Source organism: Amblyraja radiata, chromosome 19 (assembly GCF_010909765.2).
Source record: "Amblyraja radiata isolate CabotCenter1 chromosome 19, sAmbRad1.1.pri, whole genome shotgun sequence".
Taxonomy (NCBI): domain Eukaryota; kingdom Metazoa; phylum Chordata; class Chondrichthyes; order Rajiformes; family Rajidae; genus Amblyraja; species Amblyraja radiata.
Window position 1 is genome coordinate 13890043 of NC_045974.1, and position 13932 is coordinate 13903974.

The 13932-nt window shown below is 41.4% G+C and overlaps 1 protein-coding gene across 1 annotated transcript in view; it reads right to left on the minus strand.

Moving 5' to 3' along the window:
• The window catches only part of LOC116983849 (fibrillin-1-like), a 149068-nt gene that overhangs the window by 114726 nt on the left and 20410 nt on the right, over positions 1-13932 (minus strand). Inside the window, exons 6-13 of the mRNA XM_033037726.1 lie at positions 9452-9577; positions 8956-9081; positions 6212-6334; positions 4761-4883; positions 3339-3461; positions 2452-2574; positions 1882-2004; positions 1044-1166 (exon numbers count right to left, since the gene is read on the minus strand). Of these exons, the coding sequence (XP_032893617.1) occupies positions 1044-1166; positions 1882-2004; positions 2452-2574; positions 3339-3461; positions 4761-4883; positions 6212-6334; positions 8956-9081; positions 9452-9577 (990 nt within the window). The remainder of the gene's footprint in view (positions 1-1043; positions 1167-1881; positions 2005-2451; positions 2575-3338; positions 3462-4760; positions 4884-6211; positions 6335-8955; positions 9082-9451; positions 9578-13932) is intronic.

Consider the following 13932-nt stretch of genomic DNA (forward strand, 5'->3'; position numbering starts at 1 on the left):
TCACACAGCTGGCTTTGGCAACACAGCAGGGTTCTCTGGCTCCAGTTTCAGGGAGGAATGGATGGTGGTGGTTTTACAAACAGCTGCAGACTTGAAGGCTGAGTGGGGTTAGGAGGAATGGTGTGCCAGCAAGATTGGGGCAGAAGAATTATGGCAATGTGTTACATAGTTGGAAAGGGGGTTGTAGAATGGGCATCCATCATGGGCTCAGTATAGCGCAGTGGTAGAGGCTGATGCATCACAGCGCCAGAGACCCGAGTTCAATCCTGACCTCCGATGCTGTTTGCGTGGAGTTTGCATGTTCTCCCTGTGACCGAGCGGGATTCCTCTGGGGGCTCTGGTTTCCTCCCACATCTCTAAGATGTGCGGATTTGTAGGTTAATTATCCTCTGTAAATTACCCGTAGTGTGTAGTTGTGTAAAGAGTGTGAACGGATGATCAATGGTCAGCGTGAACTCGGTGGGCCGAAAGGGCCTTTTTCCACGCTGTATCTCTAAACTAAACTAAATTAAACATCCCAATCAGGTAGTGATGAGATCGGGTGAGAGCGTGGGAGAAGTATAATCTCCCTCCTGTTGGGAGAGTATCAAGGAATAGTCAAGGTACGTGTATAAAATTGATTCTCATGCAGAACTGACTTTGCTTGAAGTTGTAGAGCTGTATGAATCAACCTGCAATTGTTTGTAACGCAGGGAGTAAAATAAGTTTCAGACCAGAAGCTCTGTAGAAACAGCCTTGGGAATCTGCCTTTCTTGGGCAATATATTTTAATGCATAATATATTTGAGGGTCCAGGAACATCAGGCTGAAAATAAAAGGATATTAACCACTTCCCAACCATGAGTCCCAACTCACCCAACTCCCATCCACCACCATGCACCATCATGGTCAGGCAGTGTGTGGTTGATTGATGAGACTCAGGGATATTATCAAACTGACGAGAACGTTGGCCTTTGGAATTGGACGGAATGGAAACAAAACAAAAAACTTACGCTGAAAAGAGCCAATAATCGGTTAACCCTGGAAAGTTTTCAGGCCAGTTACCTGTACAAGTCCTTCCATCCCCAGTGTACCCAGCCCCACACACACACTGGAACGAGCCGGGACTGTTGGAACAGGAGGCCGAGCTGTGGCAGTCGTGGCTCCCACTGCGACACTCGTCCACATCTGGAGTTTGGAAGAAAGGGGGAGTTCAGTGAAAGGTTACCAGCTCCCTGAACATTCAACTTTTCTCTACGATGCACAAAATGTAAACTCGAAGGAAATGTATTCAAGTAACTGCTCTACACAAGAACCTCTGAAGCTTTGGCCAGAGTCACTGTCTGCTTGTCCTCCCACCATTCACAGAATATCCACTACAATTTAGACACCAATGGATGAATCAATGACATTAGTGTAAAGACAGAGAAAGAGTGGAAGATAATAACAATCTTTAAGAAAGAAGGGCAATGATTGAAACTGAGAGGACAGCCAAGGAAAAAAAATAACAGTGCATGGGTTGAATACAAAACTTTAATATAATTTTAAGGCACTCATATATATATCTTACGATGAGTTGAGCTGAAACTTCCTTAATCATTGATTAGAATGTGGGTCATTTCAACTACAAGGGGGATTTAAGATGAATAACTGGATTGCTATTAATGGGGGAGTTAAATGTTGGAGGAAGTATCAAAGTGTTGATCTACTGATATGTTTTGAGCAGCTCAGCTGTTGACTCCATAAAGCCTGAAGTTGTGTGACTGATAACGAGGGGTCCAATTTCCATCATTATCATTGACTCAAATAAAACTATGTGTAACTCATCGCATCAAACTGGGAATCCACCAAATAAACCAGTGAACAGAGAGATTCCCACAGTGAAAGATTCAGAGCCAGTTACCTGTACAAGTCCTTCCATCCCCAGTGTACCCAGCCCCACACACACACTGGAACGAGCCGGGGCTGTTGGAACAGGAGGCCGAGCTGTGGCAGGCGTGGGTCCCATTGCGACACTCGTCCACATCTGGAACATGGAAGAAAGGCAGAGTTCAGTGCTGGGTTCACAGTGTGTGAATGTTCAACTTTCAAGCACTGCACTTCCAGATTTAGACTGGAACCACATGATGCCTGGGAAAGATGGGTTGTTGATATATGACGTATGCTTGGAGCTATGTATGGTGGATACGTGCATGACCTAATTCCAGCAAGGAGTAAGTTTATTCAGGACTTTGCAATGTGTGTGTGTGTGTGTGTGTGTGTGTGTGTGTGTGTGTGTGTGTGTGTGTGTGTGTGTGTGTGTGTGTGCGTGTGCGTGCACGTGTGTGTGTACGTGTGTGCGTGTGTGTGTGTGTGTGTGTGTGTGTGTGTGTGTGTGTGTGTGTGTGTGTGTGTCGATACGGTCGATCCGGCTCGCGGTTTCATCGCTGACGGTCGATCCAGTTCGACGTTTTTCAGGCGAGTGTACAGTTACCTGTACAAGTCCTTCCATCCCCAGTGTACCCAGCCCCACACACACACTGGAACGAGCCGGCGCTGTTGGAACAGGAGGCCGAGCTGTGGCAGTCGTGGCTCCCACTGCGACACTCGTCCACATCTGGAGTTTGGAATGAAAGAGAGAGTTCACTGGACGGTCACCAATGTCCTGAACATTCAACTTTTGACTACAATGCATCAAATTTGGACTCTAAAGAAAGTGATTTGCGTTGGTTCCTGAAGCTTTGCCGCCCATCCTTATATCACCAACAGAGAGAAAACTCCTGCCATTCTGACACCAATGAATGGATTCATGGACTTGGTGGTGGGCAGGAGATGGAGTGGAAGCCGATGATATGTGAGAAAAAAGGGCAAGTATGGAATCTGATAGGACAGCAGAAGAGAAAACTATACAACAGATGAAAACGTGCCACAAACGTAACATAAACATCCACAACAGTAGATTTCTCACTGTGATGGAAGGCAAAAAAGTCAATTTTCTTCCCTAATTTTTCACCCGCGGTCGGGGCAGTTGAACCACTTGTCGGGGTGATCGAAGCTCCCGCGTCATGAGCATCAGCCATGATCATATTGAATGGCGGTGCTGGCTCGAAGGGGCCAATGGCCTATTATCTATTGTCTATAAGGTGGGTGTCCACCAAGTGCTGAGAGGGCTGTGTAAAATAATAAACCTGCCACCATCCCATGAGCCTAATATTTAGACTGGTGTGCTGTATTACCGATGAGGAAAGTTCCTAACTCCATCATTGTTCTTGACTGAAATAAAACTCCATGGTCATGGAATTCATCAAGTCTGAGAAGGATTCCATGAAACAAGCAGGTGACCCAAGAGATTTCCACAGTGAAAGACCCAGAGCCAGTTACCTGTACAAGTCCTTCCATCCCCAGTGTACCCAGCCCCACACACACACTGGAACGAGCCGGGGCTGTTGGAACAGGAGGCCGAGCTGTGGCAGTCGTGGCTCTCACTGCGACACTCGTCCACATCTGGAACATGGAGGAAAGGCAGAGTTCAGTGCTGGGTTCACGGTGTGTGAATGTTCAACTTTCAAGCACTGCACTTCCAGATTTAGACTGGAACCACATGATGCCTGGGAAAGATGGGTTGTTGATATATGACGTATGCTTGGAGCTATGTATGATACATGCATGACCTCATTCCAGCAAAGAGTACATTTATTCAGGACTGGGCAGGAGGCCGAGCTGTGACAGGTGTGGGCTCCCACTGAAATATCTGGAGTTTGGAATACAGTGAGAATTCACTGGAGGATCTAAAGGCATCTGTTGCTATATTCAACCTTTAGCCCTCTGGGTTCAGAGCAGACTCGCACTAAAACATGTCCAGCCTACCTTGCTGCCTAACCCCAGTGCAGGTGAGTGAATGCAGTGTGCAGACACTATCAGGACCAGTTGTGTTCTCTTACTGTGGACACAAAGGATGGCGGAGCGTGTGTGGAGAGAGCCTGTGCAATTGTTCTTCAGTGGTCAAGTCAATTATGTTGAGGGGGGGAGGGGGGGGGGGGGGGGGGAGAGAGGATCTGATTCTGATTGAGATACATGAATCATTGCTAGACACAGGCGAGGTGTCAGAAGAGTGGAGCTTTTCTAATGTTGTGCCTCTATTTAAGAAGAGCTGCAATTAAAAGCCTGGGAACTATAGAACAGTGAGGCTAACAACCACAGTGGGAAAGTTACTGGAAAGGATTCTCAGGGATAAGATATATGCACATTTGGAAAGACAGGGGTTGATTAGGGATAGTCAGCACAGTTTTGTGCGTGGGAGATCATTTCTCACTAATTCACAAGTTATTTGAAGAAGTAAACAGGGAAATTATAGATGTGCAGGAAGGAACTGCAGGTGCTGGTTACACTGAAGATAGACAAAAATACTGGAGTAAAGGACCTGTCCCACTTTCACAACCTAATTCCCGATCTCTGCCGAGTTTGACCTTGACTCATACTCGCAGCATGGTCATCACAAGGTTGTAAGAGGTCATAGGTAGGTCGTAGGTAGGTCGTGATGCTAGTCGTAGGTACTCGTGGCATCAAGTAGGTCTGGGTGTTTTTTTGGCCTGATGAAAAATGACCACGAGTAAAAAGGGTCGTGAATTAGGTCGTGAAAGTGGGACAGGCCCTTAACTTAGTGGGTCAGGCAGCATCTCTGGAGAACAAGAATAGGTGACGTTTTGGATCGTAACCCTTCCAGACTCTTGACAATGGAAACAAAATCGAAAAGAAGAAACTGACTAAAGAAAAACTAGATTGATAAAATGACACGCCTGGTACCTGTACAAGTCCTTCCGTCCCCAGTGTACCCAGCCCCACACATACACTGGAACGAGCCGGGGCTGTTGGAACAGGAGGCCGAGCTGTGGCACTCATGGCTCCCACTGCGACACTCGTCCACATCTGGAGTTTGCAATGAAAGTGAGAGTTCATGGAAGCATTCACAGCAAGTGTGAGATGTTACAGTTTGGAAGGTCAAATGCAATGTGAAAATATACAATGAATGGAATCACCTTTAACAGCATTAATGTACAGAGGGGTTTTGACGTCTAAGTCAACAACTCCCTGAAAGTGGCACCACACAGAGTGGTAAAGATGACATACTATGCTTGCCTTCATTGGTTGGGGAATTGAGTATAAGAGTCAAGAAGTCATGATACAGCTTTATAAGACTTTGGTTAAGTCACATTTGGAGTGTCGTGTGCAGTTTAGTTTAGTTTAGTTCTGAGATACAGCGTGGAAACAGGCCCTTTGGCCCACCGGGTCCGCGCCAACCAGCGATTGCCCGCACATTAACGCTGTCCTGCACACACTAGGGACAATTTTACATTTATATCAAGTCAATTTACCTACAAATCTGTACGTCTTTGGCTCGATTGTAATCATGTATTGTCTATCTGCTGACTGGTTAGCAAAGCTTTTCACTGTACCTCGTTACACGTAACAATAAACTAACTTGAACTGAACTGAACTGAGTGAAATACCTTGACCCATGACAACAGTCTTCTTAGTGCTGATTGTCGGTCGGTATTCATTGCAAGCACGAAACAATCTCTCCATCAGCCCTGGTCTTTCTTCAATTGGAAACATGAGTGCTGCATCATCAGCGTACAGGAGTTCCCTTATAAACACAGTTCTCACCTTCATCTTGGTTTTCATTAGATTAGAGTAGGATTAGTGTCAATGGGTGGTGGTTTGTCATCTTAGTTTCGATAGGCTATAGGACTTGTTTCCATGCTGAATCTCTCTATTTCCATTTCAGTTCTTAAACTGCTGATGTACAGCACTCAAAAACATTTTCTTGAGATAATACTTGAAAGAAATTGAGATGGTTTGCTCGCAATATCAGGCGTACTTTCAAATTACAATTTAATGAAAGTTTGGGAGGTTTTTGCTGGAATATGTTGGAGGTATTTTGTTGCTTATTTAAGAGGGTTTTTTAAGGCTTCTACTAGTCTTAGTAAACATATGTGCAGAAGGTTGTGGCTGGTTGAGGATCGGCGAGCAATGTTGTCTATTGTGGATTCAACATAGAGGATACATGGATAGGACAAGTTCGGAGGGATATGGATCAAATGCTGGCAGGTGGGACTAGTGGAACTGGGACATGTTGTCCGGTGTGGGCAAGTTGGGCCGAAGGGCCTATTTCCACGCTGTATCACTCTATGACTATGATACAAAATATAAAGCTTGCAAAGGAGAAGCAAATGGGAATTTTTAAAGATTGTTACCTGTACAAGTCCTTCCATCCCCAGTGTGCCCCGCCCCACACACACACTGGAACGAGCCGGGGCTGTTGGAACAGGAGGCCGAGCTGTGGCAGTCGTGGCTCCCACTGCGACACTCGTCCACATCTGGAGAAAGAGAAGAATTTAACAGAGAGCTTGCAGGTCTGAAAATGTCCAGCTCACTCTTGGTGCGTATCTAGGATTATCTCAACATGTTTCATCTTCCCTCTGTATGGACATAGCTTACCCTCGAATGAATGATTGAATGAATGAATGAATGATACTTTATTATCACCTGACGTGTCACAGTGAGATTCTTTGTTTTGCATACATAAGTATGCAAAGTGTCGCCACATATAGCACGCTGACAAAGTTACAAAGTATTCTATTTAGTTCCCAATGGTCCCTCTTTGTTCTTGGCAGACCCCCCCATGCAAGGCTCCCCCTTCACTGTTGAGTTTGTACTGGGCCAGGCATAATTATCTTTGTCATTTCAAGATGAGGCAGCAGGATTATCAGGCAGGAATGCCAACATGACAAAGTGATCCCCGACAGGGATCGCTGGCTGGTGCGGACTCAGTGGTCCGAAGGGCCTGTCTCAGCTCCAAATTTCTAAACTAAACTAAAAACTAGACTGTTCTCTTTTGCATTGGAGTGTGTGCAGACATGTTGAGCAATCCAAGAAGTGACAGATTTGGGCTCTGGGCCCTGGAACAAAACTCGGCATTATAAATATTTAAACAATTCTTTAAAAATAAGATGTCATTTTTGGCTCCCGGATAAGATCCAGAGCCAGTTACCTGTACAAGTCCTTCCATCCCCAGTGTACCCAGCCCCACACACACACTGGAACGAGAGAGAGAGAGAGAGTTCACCGGCAGTTGCCCAACTGTATGAAGGTTGAACTTTCTACAGCTACGCAGCCAGATTGGGACAAATCATGGACAAGGTGTATTACTGATGTATGATGGATAGAATCATCTTTGTGTGGTGGGTATTTACAGAACCTCCAGCAATTAGTGTTTATTCAGGAATGGACACAGGGTGATGAATCTGTGGAAGGCTGTGGAGGTCAAGTCAGTGGATATTTTTAAGGCAGCAATAGATAGATTCTTGATTAGTACAGGTGTCAGAGGTTATGGGGAGAAGGCAGGAGAATGGGGTTTGGAGGGAGAGATAGATCAGCCATGATTGAATGGCGGAGGAGACCCGATGAGCCAAATGGCTTAATTCTACTCCTATTCCTTATGACCTGATGACCTAATTTCCGGAGGCTGAGCTGCGACAGCTGTGGCTTCCTCTCTGACATCATCCACATCTGGAGTTGGGAGGAAAGCAAGAGGTCACTGGAAGGTCGTTAACTTCCTGAATGCTCTACATTCTCCTGCCAACTCCCTGTATTCTCGTTGATCCACATGATCTGAAGGTAGACATGGAGTCCATCATGTGATAGATGGACTTGACCTTTTCGAAAAGATAACTGAATCCCAGCAATGAGCTCATTGACTTTGTGAGGAACGTATGGAATAATCCAAATTCCTGAGAAGTAAAAACATAACTGACCTGAAGAGGTCCTTGAGCATTCATTAATAATGAAGGGAATATTCCTAAACCTTCTGCTTCCAATGAGCGATGTCATATAAACAATTCTCATGTTATCCCTTTTGTACAATCTTAATCCAAATTTTCTCTCCATCTCACCTACATAATTTAATTGAAGTTGATGGAAGCCTTCTAATCTAGTCTTGTGTGAGCTTTGACAATGGTTGTTGATTAGTAGAGGGGTTTATGGGGAGTCACTGACTATACCTTGCCATCATCAGAGGAACATTCCATTTTCACACCCTGCCTGGCTTGGTTTGGAACTAGACAGAAGGTCTTGCTGATAGACACAAAATGCTGGAGTATCTCAATGGGTCAGGCAACATCTCTGGAGAAGAAATGGATAGATAACGTATCGGGTCGGGACCCTTCTGCAGGAGGGTGGCGGAGAGGTGGGGGGGGGGGGGTGGGTTGTGCGGGACGGAAGCAAGAAGGGGCCGGACAAATCACAGCCAGCACCAGATGATGTCAAGCAATGAGGTTCCCTGATAGGCAGATTGTTGAACAAAGGTTAGATTTAGAAGCAGGTGTGAGCCTGGAAGGGATACCTAGATGTGAACTGTGAAGTTAAAGGGCATTTGGTGAAGGGGTGGGGGGACGGTGGAGAAGCTAGTGCAAGGTCGGCCAGGGTTCAGAGGAAGGGAGTGGTGGAAGCTGTGGAGAGAGTGTGGGATGCAGGATGAAGGGGGTGGGGGGAGGGGGGGGGGGGGTGTGGGGGGGTGGGGGGGGAGGCATGTGTTTGTAGAAGTTACCTAAAATTAGAGAATTCAATGTTTATACCGTTGGGTTGTAAGCTACTCACGCTGAATATAAGGTGCTGTTTCTCCTCCTGCATGTGGCCATTCGCAATGAACACTTATCTGTGCTCCGCCAAGACTTACTAGACCATATCCCTCTAAACCTGTCCTATCCATGTACCTGCCCAAATATTTCTTAAACGTTGCGATAGTACCTGCCTCAACTACCTCCTCCGGCAGCTTGTTCCATACACCCAGATGATAGGAATAATATCAGAAATCTGCAGCTATTATGAATCTAGACATGAATGGATCGGTTATGAAGGTCACGCCTCAATCCCTTATGATCTTATGATTCGGGAGGAGACTTAATCGCAATTGGCAGCAGTAAAATGTGAAATGTCATACCGATGCAGGATGTTCTGCTTCTAGGGCTCAAGATGTAGCCATGGTGACAAAGACACCGGTATCTGCCCACTGTGTTCACACAGCGCTGGGAACATCCACCATTGCCCTGCGCACATTCATCCACATCTGGAAAGTTTAAACAAACACCAGTAAGAAATCTCAGAGGGCATGTGATGCTAATGCAATAAACACACTAACATTGCTTTTACCCCTACAATGGGCAAGAGATTTTCTACATCCCCTCCCTCCCACAGCCTCTTGCAAAGACGTTTGCTGCGGTCTCAGTCCACCAGTAATTAATTTTAGGCTCCCACAGTGAAAAGTGTGAAGTTTTCCAAGTAGGGTAAAAATGGAAAGAAGGAACAAAGTAAGCGAGCTAAGCAAGAAACAACAAAAATATTTTATCTTTATAATGGTATCAGCATTGCAAACAGGTCAATCTGCACGCATTATGTGTTTACAGAAATAAATCATATTGTTATATGACCATTCAGACCTGTGCATGTCGTTCTGTTGTCGGGACTCAAGGTGTGGCCTCGGTGGCAGTCACACCGGTAACTGCCCACAGTGTTCACACAGCGCTGGGAGCAGCCGCCATTGCTCTGAGCACATTCATCCACATCTGAAGAAAACAGACAAGGTATCTTTATTATTTGTTAAAACAAGACATAATCAAGGACCACTCTCACCCTGACCATTCTCCCTTTCCTATCGGGCAAAAGATACGAAACCTTGAAAGCACGAAGCACCAGAAGGAAAATTAAGGGAGATCTTTGCACTGACCTTGCTATGCACATTTATGGCCTCATCCATCCAGAAACAGCATTAACTTCAAAGACAATTCGTTTGCTGTGAATCATTTGCTGTGAATCATTTGTTTTTTATTTTATTTTTTAAATGTATTTATTAGAAGTAGACAATTTATAAAATGTAGTTACATATTATAGTAAAAAAAAAACTTTTCATATACATCAGTCATACATTATTAAAATTTTCCATTATCAATTACTTCTGCTTCTAGTATTTTTATTTTTTATAGAAAGCGAGAAAAAGAGAGGGTAGAAAGTTACAAATAAAAAAGAAAGCAAAAAAAAAAAAAAAAAAAAAAAAAAACACACAAAAAAAAAAACAAGAAACAACACAACAGAAAAACAAGGGAGGTGGAATGGGTTACCTGTAATACATCAATGGAGATAGGCTCGTAGGTTATAAAGTATAGAGTATAGTTTTTCATCTGTTCCTGAGTTCAAGTTTCAGCTGGGTCCTCGTGCTGAGCCAATCTATCCCTTCAGATAGTTAATGAATGGAGCCCAAATTTTATGGAAAAGATCTTGTTTGTCCATTAAGACAAGTCTAATTCTTTCTAAGTATAGGGTCTCCGACATTTCCGTAATCCACATTTTAATTGTGGGGGTTGTAGGGCCTTTCCAAAATTTTAATATTAATTTTTTTCCGGTTATTATACTGTAATTGAGGAAGTTTCTTTGGTTTGTTGTGAGTGTTAAGCTTTGTTCTGATATTCCAAGTATTATTAATTTTGTGTCTGGGTCCAGTTTTGTATTAATAACTTCTGAAGTTATTTCAAAAATATCTGTCCAGAAATGTTTAAGTTTTAGTTTGTGTTAAATTAGCCTCTAAATGTAGACATTTATCACAAATAGGAGAGATTTGTGGGAAGATTCTATTTAGTTTTATTTTAGAAAAGTGTAGTCTATGTAAGACCTTGAATTGTATTAAAGTATGTCTGGCATTTAATGAACATTGATGTATTTGTTGTAAACTTTCGTCCCACATATCTTTCGTGATAGGATGACCTATTTCATTTTCCCATTTGTATCTATATGGTTCGGTCGGTGGTACCTCGTTATTTAGTAAGGTGTTATAAATATAAGCTATTAGTTTTTCAGTATTAGGATGCTTGTTCAGACATTCATCAAGAATTTCTGATTCACTATTCCTGTAAACTTGTGTATTAGATTTAACATAATCTCTAATTTGTAGATATCTGAAGAAATTATTTGAGTGCAGTCCATAATTCAGTTGTAACTCTTGGAATGAAAGAAAAGTACCTTTCCCATAAAGATGTCCTATATTTTTGATTCCATGATTTTTCCATTGTGTGAAACCTTTGTCCATAAAGGATGATTTGAATAAAGGATTATTTACAATGGGAAGGCAGAGTGGTATATTATTCAATTTTAAATCTTTTTTTATTTGTTTCCAAATTCGTATTCCACTATGTATTATGGGGTTTTCTTTATAGGTTTTTTTGTGCAGTTTTGTGGGGGCAAATATGATCGGTCCAATTTCAAAAGGTAGACAGTCTTCCTTTTCCATCATTAGCCAATCTGGTTGTTGGTCCATCTCTTCCAGCCAAAAATTCATGTTTTTAATATGGACTGCCCAAAAATAAAATAAGAAATTTGGCAAAGCCAGACCTCCATTTAGCTTTGATTTACATAAATGTTTTTTACTTATTCTATGATTCTTATAATCCCAGACAAAACTTGTAACAATGGAGTCGACTTTTTTGAAAAAAGTTTTTGGGATATATCGGAATTAATTGAAGTAGGTACAGCAGTTGCGGTAAAAAAATCATTTTTATAGCATTAATTCTCCCAAGCATTGAAATGGGGAGTGTTTTCCAGTATTGAATATTCTTATGTAGTTTATTCAGTAAGGGTGGGAAATTTAGTTTAAATAAAGAGGTATATGTCTTAGTTACATAGATTCCTAAGTATTTAAATTTATCTTTAACTATTTTAAAAGGGGATTGTTGTATTGTATGTAAATTGAATTTTGTTATTGGCATGATTTCGCTTTTATTCCAATTGATTCTATATCCCGAAAACTGACCAAATTGAGTTATTAGATTTAATAGGTTTGGAATACTAGTTTCTAATTTTGTAATATATATTAGTATATCATCTGCATATAAGGAGATTTTATTCCTTGTGTCTCTAGTATTGTATCCAAATATTCCTGGATGGTTTCTAACGCTTTCTGCTAGGGGTTCGATTGCAAGAGCAAATAATAGTGGGGATAGTGAGCATCCTTGTCTACAGCCTCTAGAGAGATTAAATTTAGTTGATAACATTTTGTTTGTTAATATTCTAGTTGTTGGGTTAGAATATAACAATTTAACCCATGTACAGTACTTCTCTCCTAGTTGAAAATTTTCCATCACCGAAAATAAATATGGCCATTCTACCTGGTCAAATGCTTTTTCAGCATCTAACAAGATAATTGCTAGCTCTGCGTTAGGGATTCTATTGGAGTATATAATATTAAATAATCTTCTCAGATTAAAAAATGAATACCGTTTGGGGATAAACCCTGTTTGGTCAGGATGTATTAATTTACTGATCACTAAGCTCAATCTATTAGATAGAATCTTAGTTAATATTTTCTGATCAGTATTTAAGAGGGCTATAGCTCTGTATGAACCTGGGTCTTCAAGATCCTTGTCCGTTTTTGGTATAAGTATGATTGTTGATTCATTTAGAGTTTCTGGGAGTTTCTGTTGAGTATAAGCGTATTTGTACATTGTCTGTAGGCGTGGGGAAAGCAAATCATAAATTTTTTTATAAAATTCCGAATTTAGACCATCGGGTCCTGCCGCCTTTCCGTTTTTTAAGGACTTTATTGATTCTTCAATGTTTTTTATCGTAATTTCAGCCCCTAGCAATTCTCTCTCTTTCTGATCTAGACCCGCAAACTTACAATTCTGTAAAAATGTTTCCATTCCCGTTGATTGTTCTGTTATTTTAGATGAATACAATTTTTGGTAGTATTGTAGAAATCTATCATTAATATCTTTAGGCAGTGTTAATGTTTCTCCCTTGTCTGTTCTAATTTTGTATATTGTTTTTTCCCCATCCAATTTGCGAAGTTGACGCGCTAATAGTTTTTGTGGTTTGTCACCAAATTCAAAATTTAAATGTTTTGTATGTTGATAAAGTTTTATAACTTGGTCTGAATAAATCTTGTTTAACTTATATTTCAATACTACAATTTTATTGTGTTTTATCGTGGATGGTGCTGCTGCATTTTCTGTGTCTAATTGCTTTATTTCCATTTCCAGTTTCTGTTGTTTGGCCCTATTCTCTTTATTAAAAAATGATTGGGAAGAAATTAATGCTCCTCGTACAAATGCTTTAAATGTCTCCCAAAGAAGGGAGGCAGAGATTTCAGGGCTATCGTTAGCCTCAAAAAACATTTTAATCTGTTTTACTAGATATTCATTACATGACTTATCTTTTAAGATTTGGGGATTAAATCTCCATTGTGACTGTGTCTCTGCCATTCCGTTTACTTTGATCATAAATGTTAATGCGGCGTGGTCTGAGATTATGATGTTATGATATTGTGAGTTATAGGTGAATGGGATAAGTTTTGAATCTACTAAAAAATAGTCTATCCTTGAGTAAGTTTTATGTACTGGTGAGTAAAATGAATATTCTCGGCCCGATGGATTTTCAATTCTCCAAACGTTCTTAATATTTGTGGTATTAATGTATGAATTTAAAAATTCACTTGATCGAGATTTTAGTTTTCTTTGAGTTGATGATCTATCCAAACAAGCATCCAATGTACAATTTAAATCTCCACCGATTATTAAGTTTTGTTGTGTACCTTCCGGGATATTGTTAAGAATTCTCTTAAAAAACAGAGGGCTATCAAAATTTGGTCCATACACATTGAGGAGAGTCACCTTTTTTAAGTATAACTCCCCTATTATTATAATATATCTGCCTTCAATGTCTTCTATCGTTGATATATGTTTAAAGGGTATACCTTTACGAATTAGTATTGCAACACCTCTTGATTTATGTGAGAATGAAGAGTGGTACGCTTTAGCAATCCATTTTGCTTTCAGTCTATGTTGTGCTTCCTTTTTAAGATGTGTCTCCTGGAGAAATATTATATCTGTTTTCAATGATTTTAAATGTGCTAACACTTTGCCTCTCTTGATAG